Genomic DNA, 13256 nt, shown 5'->3' with positions numbered 1-13256 from the left:
AGTTTGTTGGCAACAGCAGAACTTGTCTCCCTTGCACTGATGTTTTAAGGATTACATTATTTGTGCTCGTGAAGCACTCAGGCTTGACAACAAATACTTGTGGAACCTTTCAAAGGTTTTCTGCTCTTATGATGATCGACAAGTTTCATCCTTTAACTCTTAAGAGCCATGAGTGCACTATTAGCACAAATAATACAAAATTTGTGGGGTTTAGCATCAGAAAGCTATGCTCTTTCTCAGAGTATTCACTCTGCACTGGGGCCAACCTAGGAACCGGTCCTGACTCAAGCATGCAGCATGGAAAATAACAAAATAAGGAATCTCTTTCCCAGCTTCTTCCACAAGTGACAGATCTTGGATAGAGAACAGTTCTGCCTAGTGGTTAGGGCAAACTGCTAAGGAAAACAGAACAGAAAACTGAGGCACCAAGAAACTAAAGTAAGATGTGAGCAAAGTGCCAGCAATGATTATGGCAGAAAGTAGAAAATTATGTACAGCTGAAGCAAATCACGCCAAGGACACACAGCCAAGAAAAATGGCAAGAAAAAGACTTGAGCAGCCATCTTGTTGTGCTCAAACCTGGATCTAAATCCTCTACAGAAGTTCCATCCTCTAAGTGACTACACAAGCTCTTCTCCCACAGCAGAGAGAAAACATAAGTAGCCATCTTGTTAGATTTGGGAATGGGGTTTGCAATAAGGGATGTCACCATAGCAGCCTCTATACCCATGAGTACGAGCACTGTCACCACAACACTTGGGTGAGAAAGTAGAGTAAGGAGCAGGCAAACCTGTAATCCTGCTCAAGGAGTTGAGAAGATTCACATCTTTCTAAAAGGTATCAGAGGCTATATTGTTTCAACCGCAGACAGGGATTGCTAAGAGCTATTTCTTTCAAGGTTACTTGCCTGCCTCCACTAGGATGCAGTGCCACCAAACCTCCTGCTACAAGTTGCAACTGAACATTGCAACTTAGCCCAGCACAACTGCAAGAAAATTTGGTGCAAAATGTCTTCACCTGTAGGTGAAGTGCAAAGACTGCAATTTCTGGCAGAACAAAACCTATAAACTGAGATAAGATGGAAGACAGAGCAGAGGATTCCCCTCTTGAGTCACTCACCATTTTCTTCTCATTCTCCTTTCCTTCACCCAACTTCTCTCCACCTGCAGTATTTCTCCTTAGAAGAGTTTTTCCTAATCTGCTCAGTCATTTCTAGTTTGTACCACTTATCTCTCAAAAGAATACCAAAATTCTCCATCCTGGTAGAAGTTACAAATCACAGACTATGGCAACTGCTACCTCAGAAGTTTTAGGTACATATGAGCCACAAAGCCTTTCCACACACAACTTACTGTAAATAAGATAACTCTTAAAAGAGAAACAAAAGGATAAAGAAACTTCAGTATAGACTGCTGATGCCACTCTTCTTTGACCTGGTGTCTGGCAGCTTGTACATCCTCCACAACTGCAGAGTTTGCACAGAAAGGAAATCACATTTGCTACCTCTGAAGACGTGTACAGTTCTTTCACAGAGCTTAACTGAGCATTACTTAGGTGCTAGCCAAGCTAAAAGCATGTTTGTGCTAGCACATCAGCCCATTTTTGCACCTGCTTTCACAAATCCACGATACAAAGCACACAGATACATACCTTCAAAAACTCAAAACTATATGTGACTGAACAAAACAAGGGCCAACCTAAGCTCATACTGACAAATTACCTAGAAACAAAGTATACTTCAGAGACTGCATGTGCCTATTTAGGTCAAACTAACCCTCAATCACAATAAAAATATAATAATGAAAGAGCTTAGCAACTAACGATCTCAAAAGTCATAGGCCACTCATGTGTGCTTTCACAATGATGGTAATTTGGGGTTTATGTTGTTGCTGGTTTTCCGTTTCCCAGTATACTGAGAGGGGGTGGAGACCTCCCAGCTTTGTACCACTACAAGAAAACCAAACAGAAGTCATATCAATTAGGGGACCACAGAGTGTACAACAGATAGATAAATGCATAAAGATACTTAAACACCTGCATATATGAGGCTACGATCCCATGTCATCATTCACTGACAGCCTTGGAACCAGTGCTAGGACTAATTTTGCCCATGGAGTGCTGTGTAAAGCTAAGTCTTATTGTTAGATTCATAAACGGCATCTACATAATGTGTAAAAAATTGTTTTTGTATAAATCATTGTAGATTTGGAAAACAAAACTGAAAACATCTGCTTAGATATTGACCTGATTTTCCTGTGGTTTTCCACAATTCTCCAAAATCTCCAAAATTACACAATGTCCAATGGGCATATCTACTTTAAATGACTATTAAACTGTTATTGATAACCTGTCAATGATATAGCTATTACATGAATTTTGTAATTTTGTTATAAGACACACTGTTTTAATCACAGGTTGTAGTATTCATATGCAATGATTCCCAAATTTAGAAAATCATCCAAGTCTTTGAGTAACAAGTTAATTTTCCACCAGAAAACAGCTAATTTCTGAGCAGAGTTCCAGACCACAGCACAAAGCTATGTAAACCTTTCTGGAATCTGTTTTTTTTTGCCTCTTGTTAGATTCATGACTGCCTAAGCAAGATATTCTCCATTCATAGGTCCTATGCTGCCAAAGTAATGCATAATGATTTTTTTATTTTTTTTTTCCCCCGCAAGCAGGTAATCAATGCAATCAGCTAAGGCAACAGAATTTACTCCTTGGTTTAACACCTTTTCTTTTAGGGTTTATGACTAGGATCATAGTCCCATTAAAGCTACTGGCAAAAATCCACAAATATCAGAACTGAGCTCACATATTAGAAACTACTGTCATTACAGATTAAATCCTGCTTGCCATTCACACCTACCCAGTCCCACTGCAGTTTGCAAGTCTCTGCATAAAGCGGGAGAGACACACTTGCTTGCACACTATCTCACAGGCCTTCATTACAATTACAAATACTCTGTTTTATTTTTAACCCAAACAATTTGCTAACAAGCTAATAAGGAACTGATTAAAACAGACAGCAAGATTAAATAATGTTGGCAAAGAATATTAAAAATTGGCAAAGAATAGATTTGCATGTTTAAAGCATGACACGCCCTTCAAGAAATGCTGGAAAGGGGATGCACCATGTGCAGGTATCTGATTTCAGAGCCAGGCACAGAGAAAACCCCACATCAAAGAGTGTAAAGACTTGAGTAGATAAGCATAACCTTAACAGCCTAACCTGAAACCCTACAGCTGTAATACTGTTTGATGAGATCCTTAGGCAAGCACCATTTCACATCAACAAAGGAACACTTAATGGTTTTAATCGGACTGAGCGTAGGATATGTTTTTTGCATTACATTTAACTTCATTGCAGCATGTGTTTCTGTAACTCTGAAAGAGTCTACAGGATGAATTAGCGTGCTCCTCATTACACAACAGAAAGGAACACTTTTCTTTCCTGTACAGAACTGATTCTAGTCCTTCGGGCAACTGGATTTTCTTCAGTTCTACTCAAAAACTGTAGAACAGACAACCAATACAGTTTCTAATCTTCCTCCACATCTTGGAAGTATTTTTTAAATTATTTTCTGCCAACAGTCTTCCACTGAGCGCTTTCACATGGTTTACAGCTAATATAATCCTACGTTTTAAAGAGGATGGATTACAGCGAATTATCCTCCCGGTTATACTACAAATGGTGAAAGGAACCTTTTCATTTTCTCAGATACAGTTTTATTTCAGAGCGGCAGCCTGGAAACAACTGTTCCCTTATGGTCAGGCTGTGTTGGTCACACCACAACTTGAGTAACTAAGAGGAAGAGACACCTTTAAGGCAAAATTTTCCCTGCTTCCCTTCACTTCAGAAGCAATGAAAAAACATATTTTCTTTCCATAAAACAGCACTGATGCAATCATACAGTTCACTTTCTTCTGCTGCCTTTCCTGTCCTTTTTTGACTGTAAGCTGATTTGACCTGGCACGACAGCTTATACAGAGATGCTCTTATACAGAGATGGGGTACAATGGGACTCCATTTTTAGCTGCCCCTGTTTTACCTTTGTTAGCAACAAAAATAAACAGCAGTAATTTGCTATTCCTGTCCCTCTCCATCTCCCTGTTATACACCAAAGGTAAGGGAAACGGTCAGAGTTTCGTTAGATCTTCATTTGTTCTTCCTCCTTCTCCAATCCTTACTCTTGGCATGAAGCAGAGGAATAAAGATGTCAAGTAGTTCCTCTTTCTTACACCTAAATCAGGTTCAGGTAAGTCACATGTATAAGTGTGGATTTTACTGCTCTGTGGAGCTATGTACTGTAAAGCACAATCTAATCTTTGGTACCTTGTTCCATTTGCTGGCAAGAAACAGTCTCTCAAGGTTAAGACCATTACTAAGTATGGTCTTAACACAAGCAGTGGCCAGAGTAACTTTGGCCAAAAGGCATACACTGTTTACATGCAGTTGAAGTACTTAGCGAGAAAGATTTCCAGAGAAAGTTGCACAAACGTCCCTTTCCAATTTCTGGCCAAAAGCATCCTTCATGCTCTTGTTTTCATGGAACAGAGAGAGGAGTATTGTACTGATACTTAACAGCCCTCTGCTTTTCCTTTGTTTAAAAAGACATGTTACAGTATTTACCTTTGATAACTATTTATTCTTTTGTCCTGCTTTCCTGACGGATTGCAAACACAGATGTTTCAGTGAAAATGATAACACTGTTGTATTACTGTCAACATTTTGGATTCTTCAGTCAAGGAAGGTGGAAAACCCACCTTTGCTGAACTTCACAGAATAGTAAAAATAACAGTGAACTCAGCACCCAAGCCACATGAACAATGTTTTTTGACAGTGTGAATTGTTTCAAAAAACTGTTCCAGATGTTACATAAACTTAGTAGTCTAACTCATTTCACCATGAACCTATATATCCTAACCACATGCAAAGGCCCCAGCTAATAAGTCTAATAAGAAATAATAGATTTTTGCACTAAAAGACACAGAATATTACCCAGCTAATACAGGATACTGCCTAATAAAAACAGTTATGGTACCACAGGTGAAGAGACTAAGGAAGTAACCGAAGAGTGCTCTTCCAAACTTTGAAAAATAACACTCTTTAATTTTAAAGTCATCCTTTACAAAGATCATTACACTGACAATCTGAAGCTGTTCCACAACTATTTGGTCCAATGTAATAAAATAAAGCCTTACAGTCTTCAGTCCAAAAAAAGCAAGACTGCTGCTCCAGTCAATAAATAGTCTTAGATATCTCAGTTCTCTTCAAACTCAAAGTTGTTTTTTGTAGAACTGCTTGGGGTTTACAACTGTGTAATGGAGTATATAATCCCGGCTTAGTTTGTTGCATTGTTAATGTACCCACTTAAAACAAGCACTTGTTTTCAAACTACTGCTTATCCCCTTGACTTGTCTTCCTCCCACAAAGAGAGGAAAAATCCCTATCATTTGCTTTGTAATTCATTTCTAATTTCTCAGGAAAATGTCCTACCAGATTTACTCCACTGGCAGAAGACCCAAATTTATGCACTTGATGCTCAACATAAGCATGCCTCTGTGCACAAACAACTGCCAACTTATTTTGTGTTTAGTACAGGACAAAAGTATAAACTATACCAGACTGCTTGTATACAGCCAAAATAGGCACCCATCACTGTGAAAACCAAGCCCAGTATGTGCTCTGAATATGGTGACTCCCAACAACTGTATAAACCAATGCTAATGGTAAAAGTTAAGAAAATTGGATTTCCTGGTCCCTTCATCAAAATGATTGTTCTCCACAAAAAGAATTAAATGGGGCAACCCCTGGAATGGAAACGGAAAATCTTCCATTCTGGAGTCTCAGTTGCACTACTTCATAAACATTTATAGTGATCACAAGCACCTGTTTTATTATTACTCAAGTATAATTTTTTATTTGGACAGTTTGAGATGGATTTTGTACAGCAACTCTCTGTGCATATAGCAGAAGGAAATGCAGCTCAACTGATGAACAAACTGCCCTGCACTTTCTTGCAACATGGGGCAGATGATGATGAACTGGCTCAGCCAATACACCTGTGTGCAACTGGCCTTGGAGACAACAAGCTTTGCTGTCGTTTTCTGTGAGAATTAATCTGCATAAGGATCTGCTGGCAAAATTAAACATTCACACTGTATTTCAAGTGCATTATGAGTCAATTTTTTCTGCTACACAATTTTTGCATCAGTAATTATTTCTTGGAAATTAGAGTCTAGCTGAAAGCTGCTTAGACGCAAGAGACAGGGTAACACTGGCTTGCTCACCTCCAGGTGATGTTCTTCCACTGTGCCAGAATTCTGTTTGGGCAGCAGGTGTGCTGCTTTTAAAGTAGGTAAAGAATGATATCCCTTCATGACTGATTAAGTTTGTTGCTTTGCATCTCTGGGTCAAGTACATTTTTCTCTGGACTGATTCAGAGTAGAGAATTCTGGGGTTTCTGCAGATTATCAATAGACTGTTCCCACATACCACCAAGACTGTCTGCGAAGTGATCCTTAATAAACAAGGAGACAGAAGACTCTGATAGACTCCCAAGTTCAGTTCTCAACATAATTCACATCAATATTTCTTTATCGCCACATGCTGGATCAGCCTTGAGGAAAAGCACTAAGCAGAGCTGTTTCATAATGAACAAGCTGCTTCCTGCCTCAGGGGAACACTGCAGTATCTTGAAGGCCTTAACTGCCCATGTAAATCATGTTGTATATATTATGCCGGGTAACCAGGATGCAGAGATGATTCTTCTGCTTTCCCTTTGGTTAACGAGTCTTCCCCATTCAAGTAATTCTCCTGCGTTGCCAGAACCTGCCTGAAATCAACGCACAAAGAGGATCTACGTGTAGATGTGGCACTTAGGGACATGGTTTAGTGGTGGGCTTGGCAGTGTTAGGTTTACCGTCAGACTCAATGATCTTAAAGGACTTTTCCAACCTAAATCAGTCTATGATCTGCCTCAACTCAGCCTGCAAAACCCCTACGAGTGACTTCATATATGTAGGGTTTTTTTCATGGACCAGTGCAAAACAGCAAACAGCACGGACCAAAATCTGACCTACAACTCTTAAAGAGAGGACCTGAACAACCCCAAGAATTAGATAGATGGTGTAAGTCCACAAGCTTTTTACATTTAGCTCTGCAGTATTTGCTCTAATACTTTTTATATCCTTTTCCGTAAGGCAGTTCTATTCCAGTAGTCTGGAACTCATGAATATAACGCTACAGTAACAAAATTCCCAGCACTGAACAACACACAGAAAACAGAAACAGAATTTCAGGCCAGTGAGGGATTATAATAGATAAATAAGGCAAAAATAACTCAAAGAAAGTCAAGATTTTTTTCAGAGGTCTTAAAAACCAATAGTGCACAACAAATGAAATAAAAGATGCAAAGCTGCAGTCACCAAACGTCAGGGTTGGTATCTGTTAAAACTAGTCTTGCAGCCCAGGGTCTAAGGGATACTCCAAGACACTCCTTGACAAGTGTAAGCAACGGGACAGTGGGAAGTGCAGTAACATGACGGACGGCTGCTGGAGAGCAGAAGAGTTAGGTCCCAGCATTTTGGGTTGCCTAGGAGCCCAAACTGACATCCCATGAACAGCTGAATTTTTTCCAGGCTGCATTATAATTTTGCTTATGTTTCAAAATTTGGTAATTCATTGAGACATTGTGGAACATACCCAAGAATATCACCGTAATCTTCAATTTTCAGGTACGTAAAGCTATTTCATTAAAATTCACTCTACACTTACTCCAAATTTACCTAAGTTGTTATTCACCATGGAAATACTCCCAGTAGCTAGTTCTCCCACCTATAGCTATTAGTCAAGGTGACAAAGGAAGTGTTGAAATGGCAGATCTTGTTAGAACACTAACATTATTAAGACACAAGTTAATAATTCTGCAGCTTAACTTTATGACCACTTAATCATACAATGTGATGAGTGCTGGAGGCATTTTATTCCAGAGGCATATCCTAATTTACCTGCACTAAAGCACACCTCAGCAAGATAGCTTTCTGGTTGAAATATAGAGCAATAAATGTTGAACTAAAACTCGCTTTTGAACTATCAGGAATTCAGGCTATGAAAGAAAATCTTTTGCATTTAGCAGGTGTTATGCAATGCAGTGTCACTCTTACCTCCATGGGAAAGGCCTTAAAATTAACTGTGTGTTCAGAACCACGCTGATTTTCTCTCCCCCAGTGAAACCGAACATCATGTAGTTCAAACTCATGTCCTCGAGGCAATGGCCCCCCTATTAACACTGGGAAAGAAGACAAATGGTAAGGAACTTGGCTTTCGAAGCAGACAGGCTACTGAATATATCCTCCAAATACAATGGGGAAATTGTTGCAAGCTTCTTTACTATCAGCGGTACTAGAGAGGAGACGAGTAAAGTTGACAGACTCGACACCTTGACTTTTGAAGTACCGTGCAGGTACAGAACACGAATCCAGGCAGTTACAAACAACAGTGAAATTGCTGTCATGCTGCGCTCTGTTTTATGAGGCAGAACAGCTGGTCAAAACACCTAACAGAAAAATTGTACCTTTATCAGTCAGAAGAATGAATACATTTATTGCTCTTATCAAGACAGTAGCTGAGTGCTCCAAACAGATGGTGGGGGTTCTGGACTGAACTGGTAACTACTTTCAACTTGTCCAAATGCTTAATCTCCATCACCTATATTTGCTATGAGTAACAGAAACGGATAGAAAACTTTTGATTGCCAATATTTTGCTAGGTAAAGGTGTTCAGTCATATACCACCTGTCAGGCTTCTGAGATACAGAATGCCTCCATATCCAAACATAATCAAACTTACACACAGCAACCACAACATACCTAGTTTACTTAAAAACAGCTTCTAGGCAGCCATGGCTTGGTTTTTTACTCCAGTTTTTTAAACATCCGGGACTTCTTAAAAGCATCTGTCCACAATTGCAACATACACAAACAAAAAACTTATACAGTAGCTCAATACGTTTTTAATGGAGACTTCCACCACAAGGAGTAAAAGCAAACAACTGTACCTTGTGAGGCCCAATCTACTTCGGAATTAATCAATGGAAGCATTTTGCCCAGGGATTTCTGAATCTGCTTCATATCCAATGTTACTCCACAAGCTGTAGGTAACTTCCCACTGAAATCACTGATTGTTAGCTTCTCGGCAGGGCTGGATTTTACTTAAGGGCATTCACCATCTTCCCCAGAATACATTAAATTCTAGCTTACTTTTCACAGACTTTGAATGAATCTTTTACAATCTCTGACCAGTGATAAGGATTATTTAATCACATCACCTACAGCTTTAGGGAATTAGTGTTCCATGATATGAAGTTATTTTGACACACAAAGTAAACAGCCTTAGTCTGAAACACTAGACATGGTGTAGTACTAAAAAATAATTCAGCAACTGAAGCATATTGCAACTGTACAAACACAAAAAAAATAAAGGTACAGAACTATAAAAAGTCTGAAAGATAAATGATCAGTCATGGTTTCCATCAGCAATTACATTAGAGAAAAAAAGCGAAATGTTCCAACTAATCCTCCTTTAATAATTCTTCATAACTAATCTAATAGCTACTAGGGTTTCTAAAATGAAATATCCTAAATGTAGCTACTGATTCAGATTTGCTCCTTGAGCTTGCTTTATCTGTATTCTATCTATACCTATATCCTATATAGAAAACCTAAAAATGCGGTGAACATTGGGGGAAACAACCAAATGAAGTCTTTAGGAAAATTTGGACAAATAAAAAGAAACACGATATTCAATTAGTGCTGTTTCTTAGGGAAATGGAGCATTTTCTCTGTTTTAAAATATTGCTCCTTGAGAAAGTGTAACTAGCACAAATGTTCGCTGTATGATGTAGTTCTCGATCTCCAGGAACTTCAAAGAGTTTATTTCTGAGGCTTAAGTTATAACATTGATCCCATGATACAAGCATTTCAATTCATGAAGCATGTTTATCTTTCCTCCACCTTTCACCAAATCTTGATCCTTGTCAATGCATGAAACATGTTTAATTTGCTTTGCCTTACAGCAATTTTTGATCCTCATTAGAAAATGATTCTGAAACCATCATCCACTGTGCAATCTACTGCTAGCTTAAGAGAAGCCTCTCTGTTAGAAGGATATCCTCTACAGCATTTTTTAATATACACTTCCATTACACAGTTGGTCATGCTTCTTCCACCTAATACATAACACATGTACAATGATCATACTGGAAGCAGCCTCTGAAAATGTTTGCAATTAAATAATGAGAGGGATCTGGGAATTCCAGATGGACTGTTTGTCCCGAATTAAAGGATAAAATCAATCCCAGTAATGACAAATAGATTTTTAATATGTATCTTAATCAGTTTACTTTTTTCCACAAAGAAGTTTTTCTTTGACTGTTAACTTTACAGTAGATGAGGATCTCTTGCACATTAATTGGACAGAGTTTCAAAAGCATTTACTGCTCAACAGTTCCCATTAAAATAATCTGGCTAAATGGATTTGTCATCAGACATCCCCTGTGAGCAAAAGAAGCTGCAGGAGTTTCCGCAATCCCTGAAAATTGGCCAGAATACTAGGTCAAACACAGCTTATCAACTCTTTTCTCCTCTTGGTAGGGATAATAAATGTTGCCTTCCCCCTCTTAAAAATGGAAACATTATCCCCAGTTTACAAATGGAGAATCAGAAATTAGGGAACATGAATATTAAGGAAATGCTGAAACTAAAACAAGATTTCCTAAATCATAATTCCATACCACAGTCACAAACTTTTATTCTAATTTCACATTTTCTTCTATTTCATGACTCATCAATCTGGCATCACCCTGCATTTGAGTTTAAAAAGAAGTCTTTCCTTCTCCTAACACTCCAACAGTTTTGCACATGAATTTAGGTGCGTTGGTCCCATCTTATTAATTATTGTAACTAAGTTACAAGCTGCCCTTGGGAAAGGTAGGGTTGAAGGAGTTGCATTTTGGCCTGCAAGCGGTGGTGTGGTTTGCACTCACCATCACTTCCTCCACAGGAGAATTCAAGAACTTCCCTGATTCTGCAGAGAGAACCTTACTCCTTGGGAAAAAGAGTTCTGCTTCTGACGAAGGCAGTAAAACTGACTGGAAGTACAAAATTTATATTCTATTGGAAATCTGCAAAATTCTGCAGAAATAAATGTTCTGTGTTGCAATAATACATGGAGTTTATCATGGAAAGGAAATTATAAAGGAAAGCATCCTTATTAAAGTAACAAACCCTTCTCAAAAATTCAGTGTAAAACTGAACTGACTCCTTCACTGTCAGAACAGCTCTAGCTCCCAGTACAACTGGGATTTCAGAAGGCAACAAAAGCTGGAATGTCTCATAGTTTCACAATGTTCAGCTGTTTAAATGCCCCCAAAAGGCTGTTACTAGCTAAGACTGGTTAGAGTAACTTGCATGCTTCTCCAAACACATGGGAAGAACCACCACTGCATTGGACAGCACAATGTACTTTTTTTTCCCCCTGCTTTCTGGCCAGTTGTCTCCTTCAGACAGAATAGTCCACCCAGATGCAAGGTCTGAATGAGATACTTCACTTTCATTTAAGGCATGCGATTTTCACTTAAGTTGGAACGGTTTCTTTTATTATTTGTTTCTAATTCTTATTTGATAAATGACACCAAAAAAAAAAAAGAAATAAGGACTGCTTTGCTACCTGCTCTTCTTCATTATACATGTAAGCACATGTAACAGAACTATCTCTCTCAAGCTGCCCCGTTCTGCTGTTAGCGTTCAGAACCCACTCAAATTAATGGACAAAGCTCTTTTAACTTACATGGTCTTTGGACCAAGGACAAATTTTGCCGGCTATACAACCTAGTTTGGCATCACACTTTCTTAGCGATTGTCTCGGGCTGCTTCTGAACGCGGTTAATGCCAGCGAATTAGACGACACCACCGCACGAGGCAATTCTGGAGGCGCTCTGAAGCAGCCCGACCGACCACCCAACCCAGGTGCTGCGCTGGAACCCGCAGCTCCCACGGCAAAGCTCGCTCCTTTCCCTACCGGAGCCAGCAGCCAGGCGCCGGCCGGGACCGCCCGTGTCCCCGCGCCGGGGGTGCCCGTGTCCCCGTCTCCCCGCGCCGGGGGTCCCCGCGCCGCGCCTAGGCGGGGAGGGCAGGGGCCGCACTCCAGCCTACCTGACTTAGACTTCAGGGCAATCTGAATGGAGTGCCCGTCGTTGATCACTTCGCAGTCACGACACACCACGTAGTTCGGCGACAAACGCACTTCCAGGAGCGAGGGGTCGTATTTAGCTTCTCTCGAGTTCAGGTTAATCGGTGACTGGTACTCCCCGTTAGCATCGGGAAAAATCAGCCCCCACTCCACGCCTGAGGCACAACGGAGAGCTGTTACGGCACCCGCGGGCGCGGCGGCTCCCGGGGCCAGCCGGCCCCCCGCCCCCCCGCGCTGCTGCCCACCGGCGCGGCCGGGGGTGCTGCCCCGCCGGCCCCAGCTCCGCGGCCGCCGCCGCCCCGCTGCCCTCCCGCCGGCAGTGGCGGAGCTGCCGCCCGCTGCGGGCCGCCGCGTCGCCGCCCCGGGCGCCCGGAGGGCGACGCTCCCACCGCCCCGCTGCGCCACCGAAACCCTCCCGCCGCCACCTCCTCCTCCTCCTCCCCCGGCCGCGGCGAAAGTTTCTCCCCGCCGCAGCCGCCGCCCGCTCTCACCCTCCTCGTAGCCCCACTCCGGAGCCTCCTCCCGGCGCGGGCAGGGCTCGGCGCCCTCGACGAGGCTCCTGTCAGCCATGGGCGGGCGCCCTGCGAGCGGCGCGGCGCGGCGGCCGGGCGGGGTGCCTGTGTGCGGGGGCGCGGCGGGATGGCGGCGCCGCGCCTCGGCCCTCCCCCGCCCTCCCGCCCCCCGCGGTGCCGGCCTGCGGCGGGGCAGGGGCGCGGGGCGGCCGCCGGGCGGGCCCGGGAGCCCATCGCTGTCCCAGCGGCGCGGCGGGGCGGGCGAGGTGGGTGCGGTGAAGGCGGTGGAGGGGCTGGAGCATCGCTCCGATGGGGAAAGGCTCGGAGAGCGGGCACTGTGCGGCCCGGAGGAGAGCAGGCGCGGGGATCTCACCCGTGGGTACCGATACCTGAAGGGAGGGCGCAGGCAGGAGGGAGCCAGGCTCTTCTCGGTGGTGCCCAGTGCCAATGCCAGAAGCAGCGGGCGCAAACTGGAACACGGTAGGTTTCCT

The 13256-nt window shown here is 42.3% G+C and overlaps 1 protein-coding gene across 2 annotated transcripts in view; it reads right to left on the bottom strand.

Moving 5' to 3' along the window:
• Window positions 1-12902, bottom strand: part of CA8 (carbonic anhydrase 8) — a 46825-nt gene extending 33923 nt beyond the window's left edge. Inside the window, exons 1-3 of one of the 2 annotated variants that reach the window (XM_056332186.1) lie at window positions 12745-12902; window positions 12217-12408; window positions 8170-8294 (exon numbers count right to left, since the gene is read on the bottom strand). In XM_056332186.1, the coding sequence (XP_056188161.1) occupies window positions 8170-8294; window positions 12217-12408; window positions 12745-12823 (396 nt within the window). In that variant the 5' untranslated portion in view covers window positions 12824-12902. The remainder of the gene's footprint in view (window positions 1-8169; window positions 8295-12216; window positions 12409-12744) is intronic. The other variant, XM_056332185.1, reaches the window with a different exon arrangement.
• Between the last annotated feature and the right edge of the window lie 354 nt (window positions 12903-13256).

The sequence above is a fragment of the Falco biarmicus genome, chromosome 3 (genome assembly GCF_023638135.1).
Source record: "Falco biarmicus isolate bFalBia1 chromosome 3, bFalBia1.pri, whole genome shotgun sequence".
NCBI lineage: Eukaryota > Metazoa > Chordata > Aves > Falconiformes > Falconidae > Falco > Falco biarmicus.
This window is presented reverse-complemented; position numbering and strand designations above follow the sequence as displayed.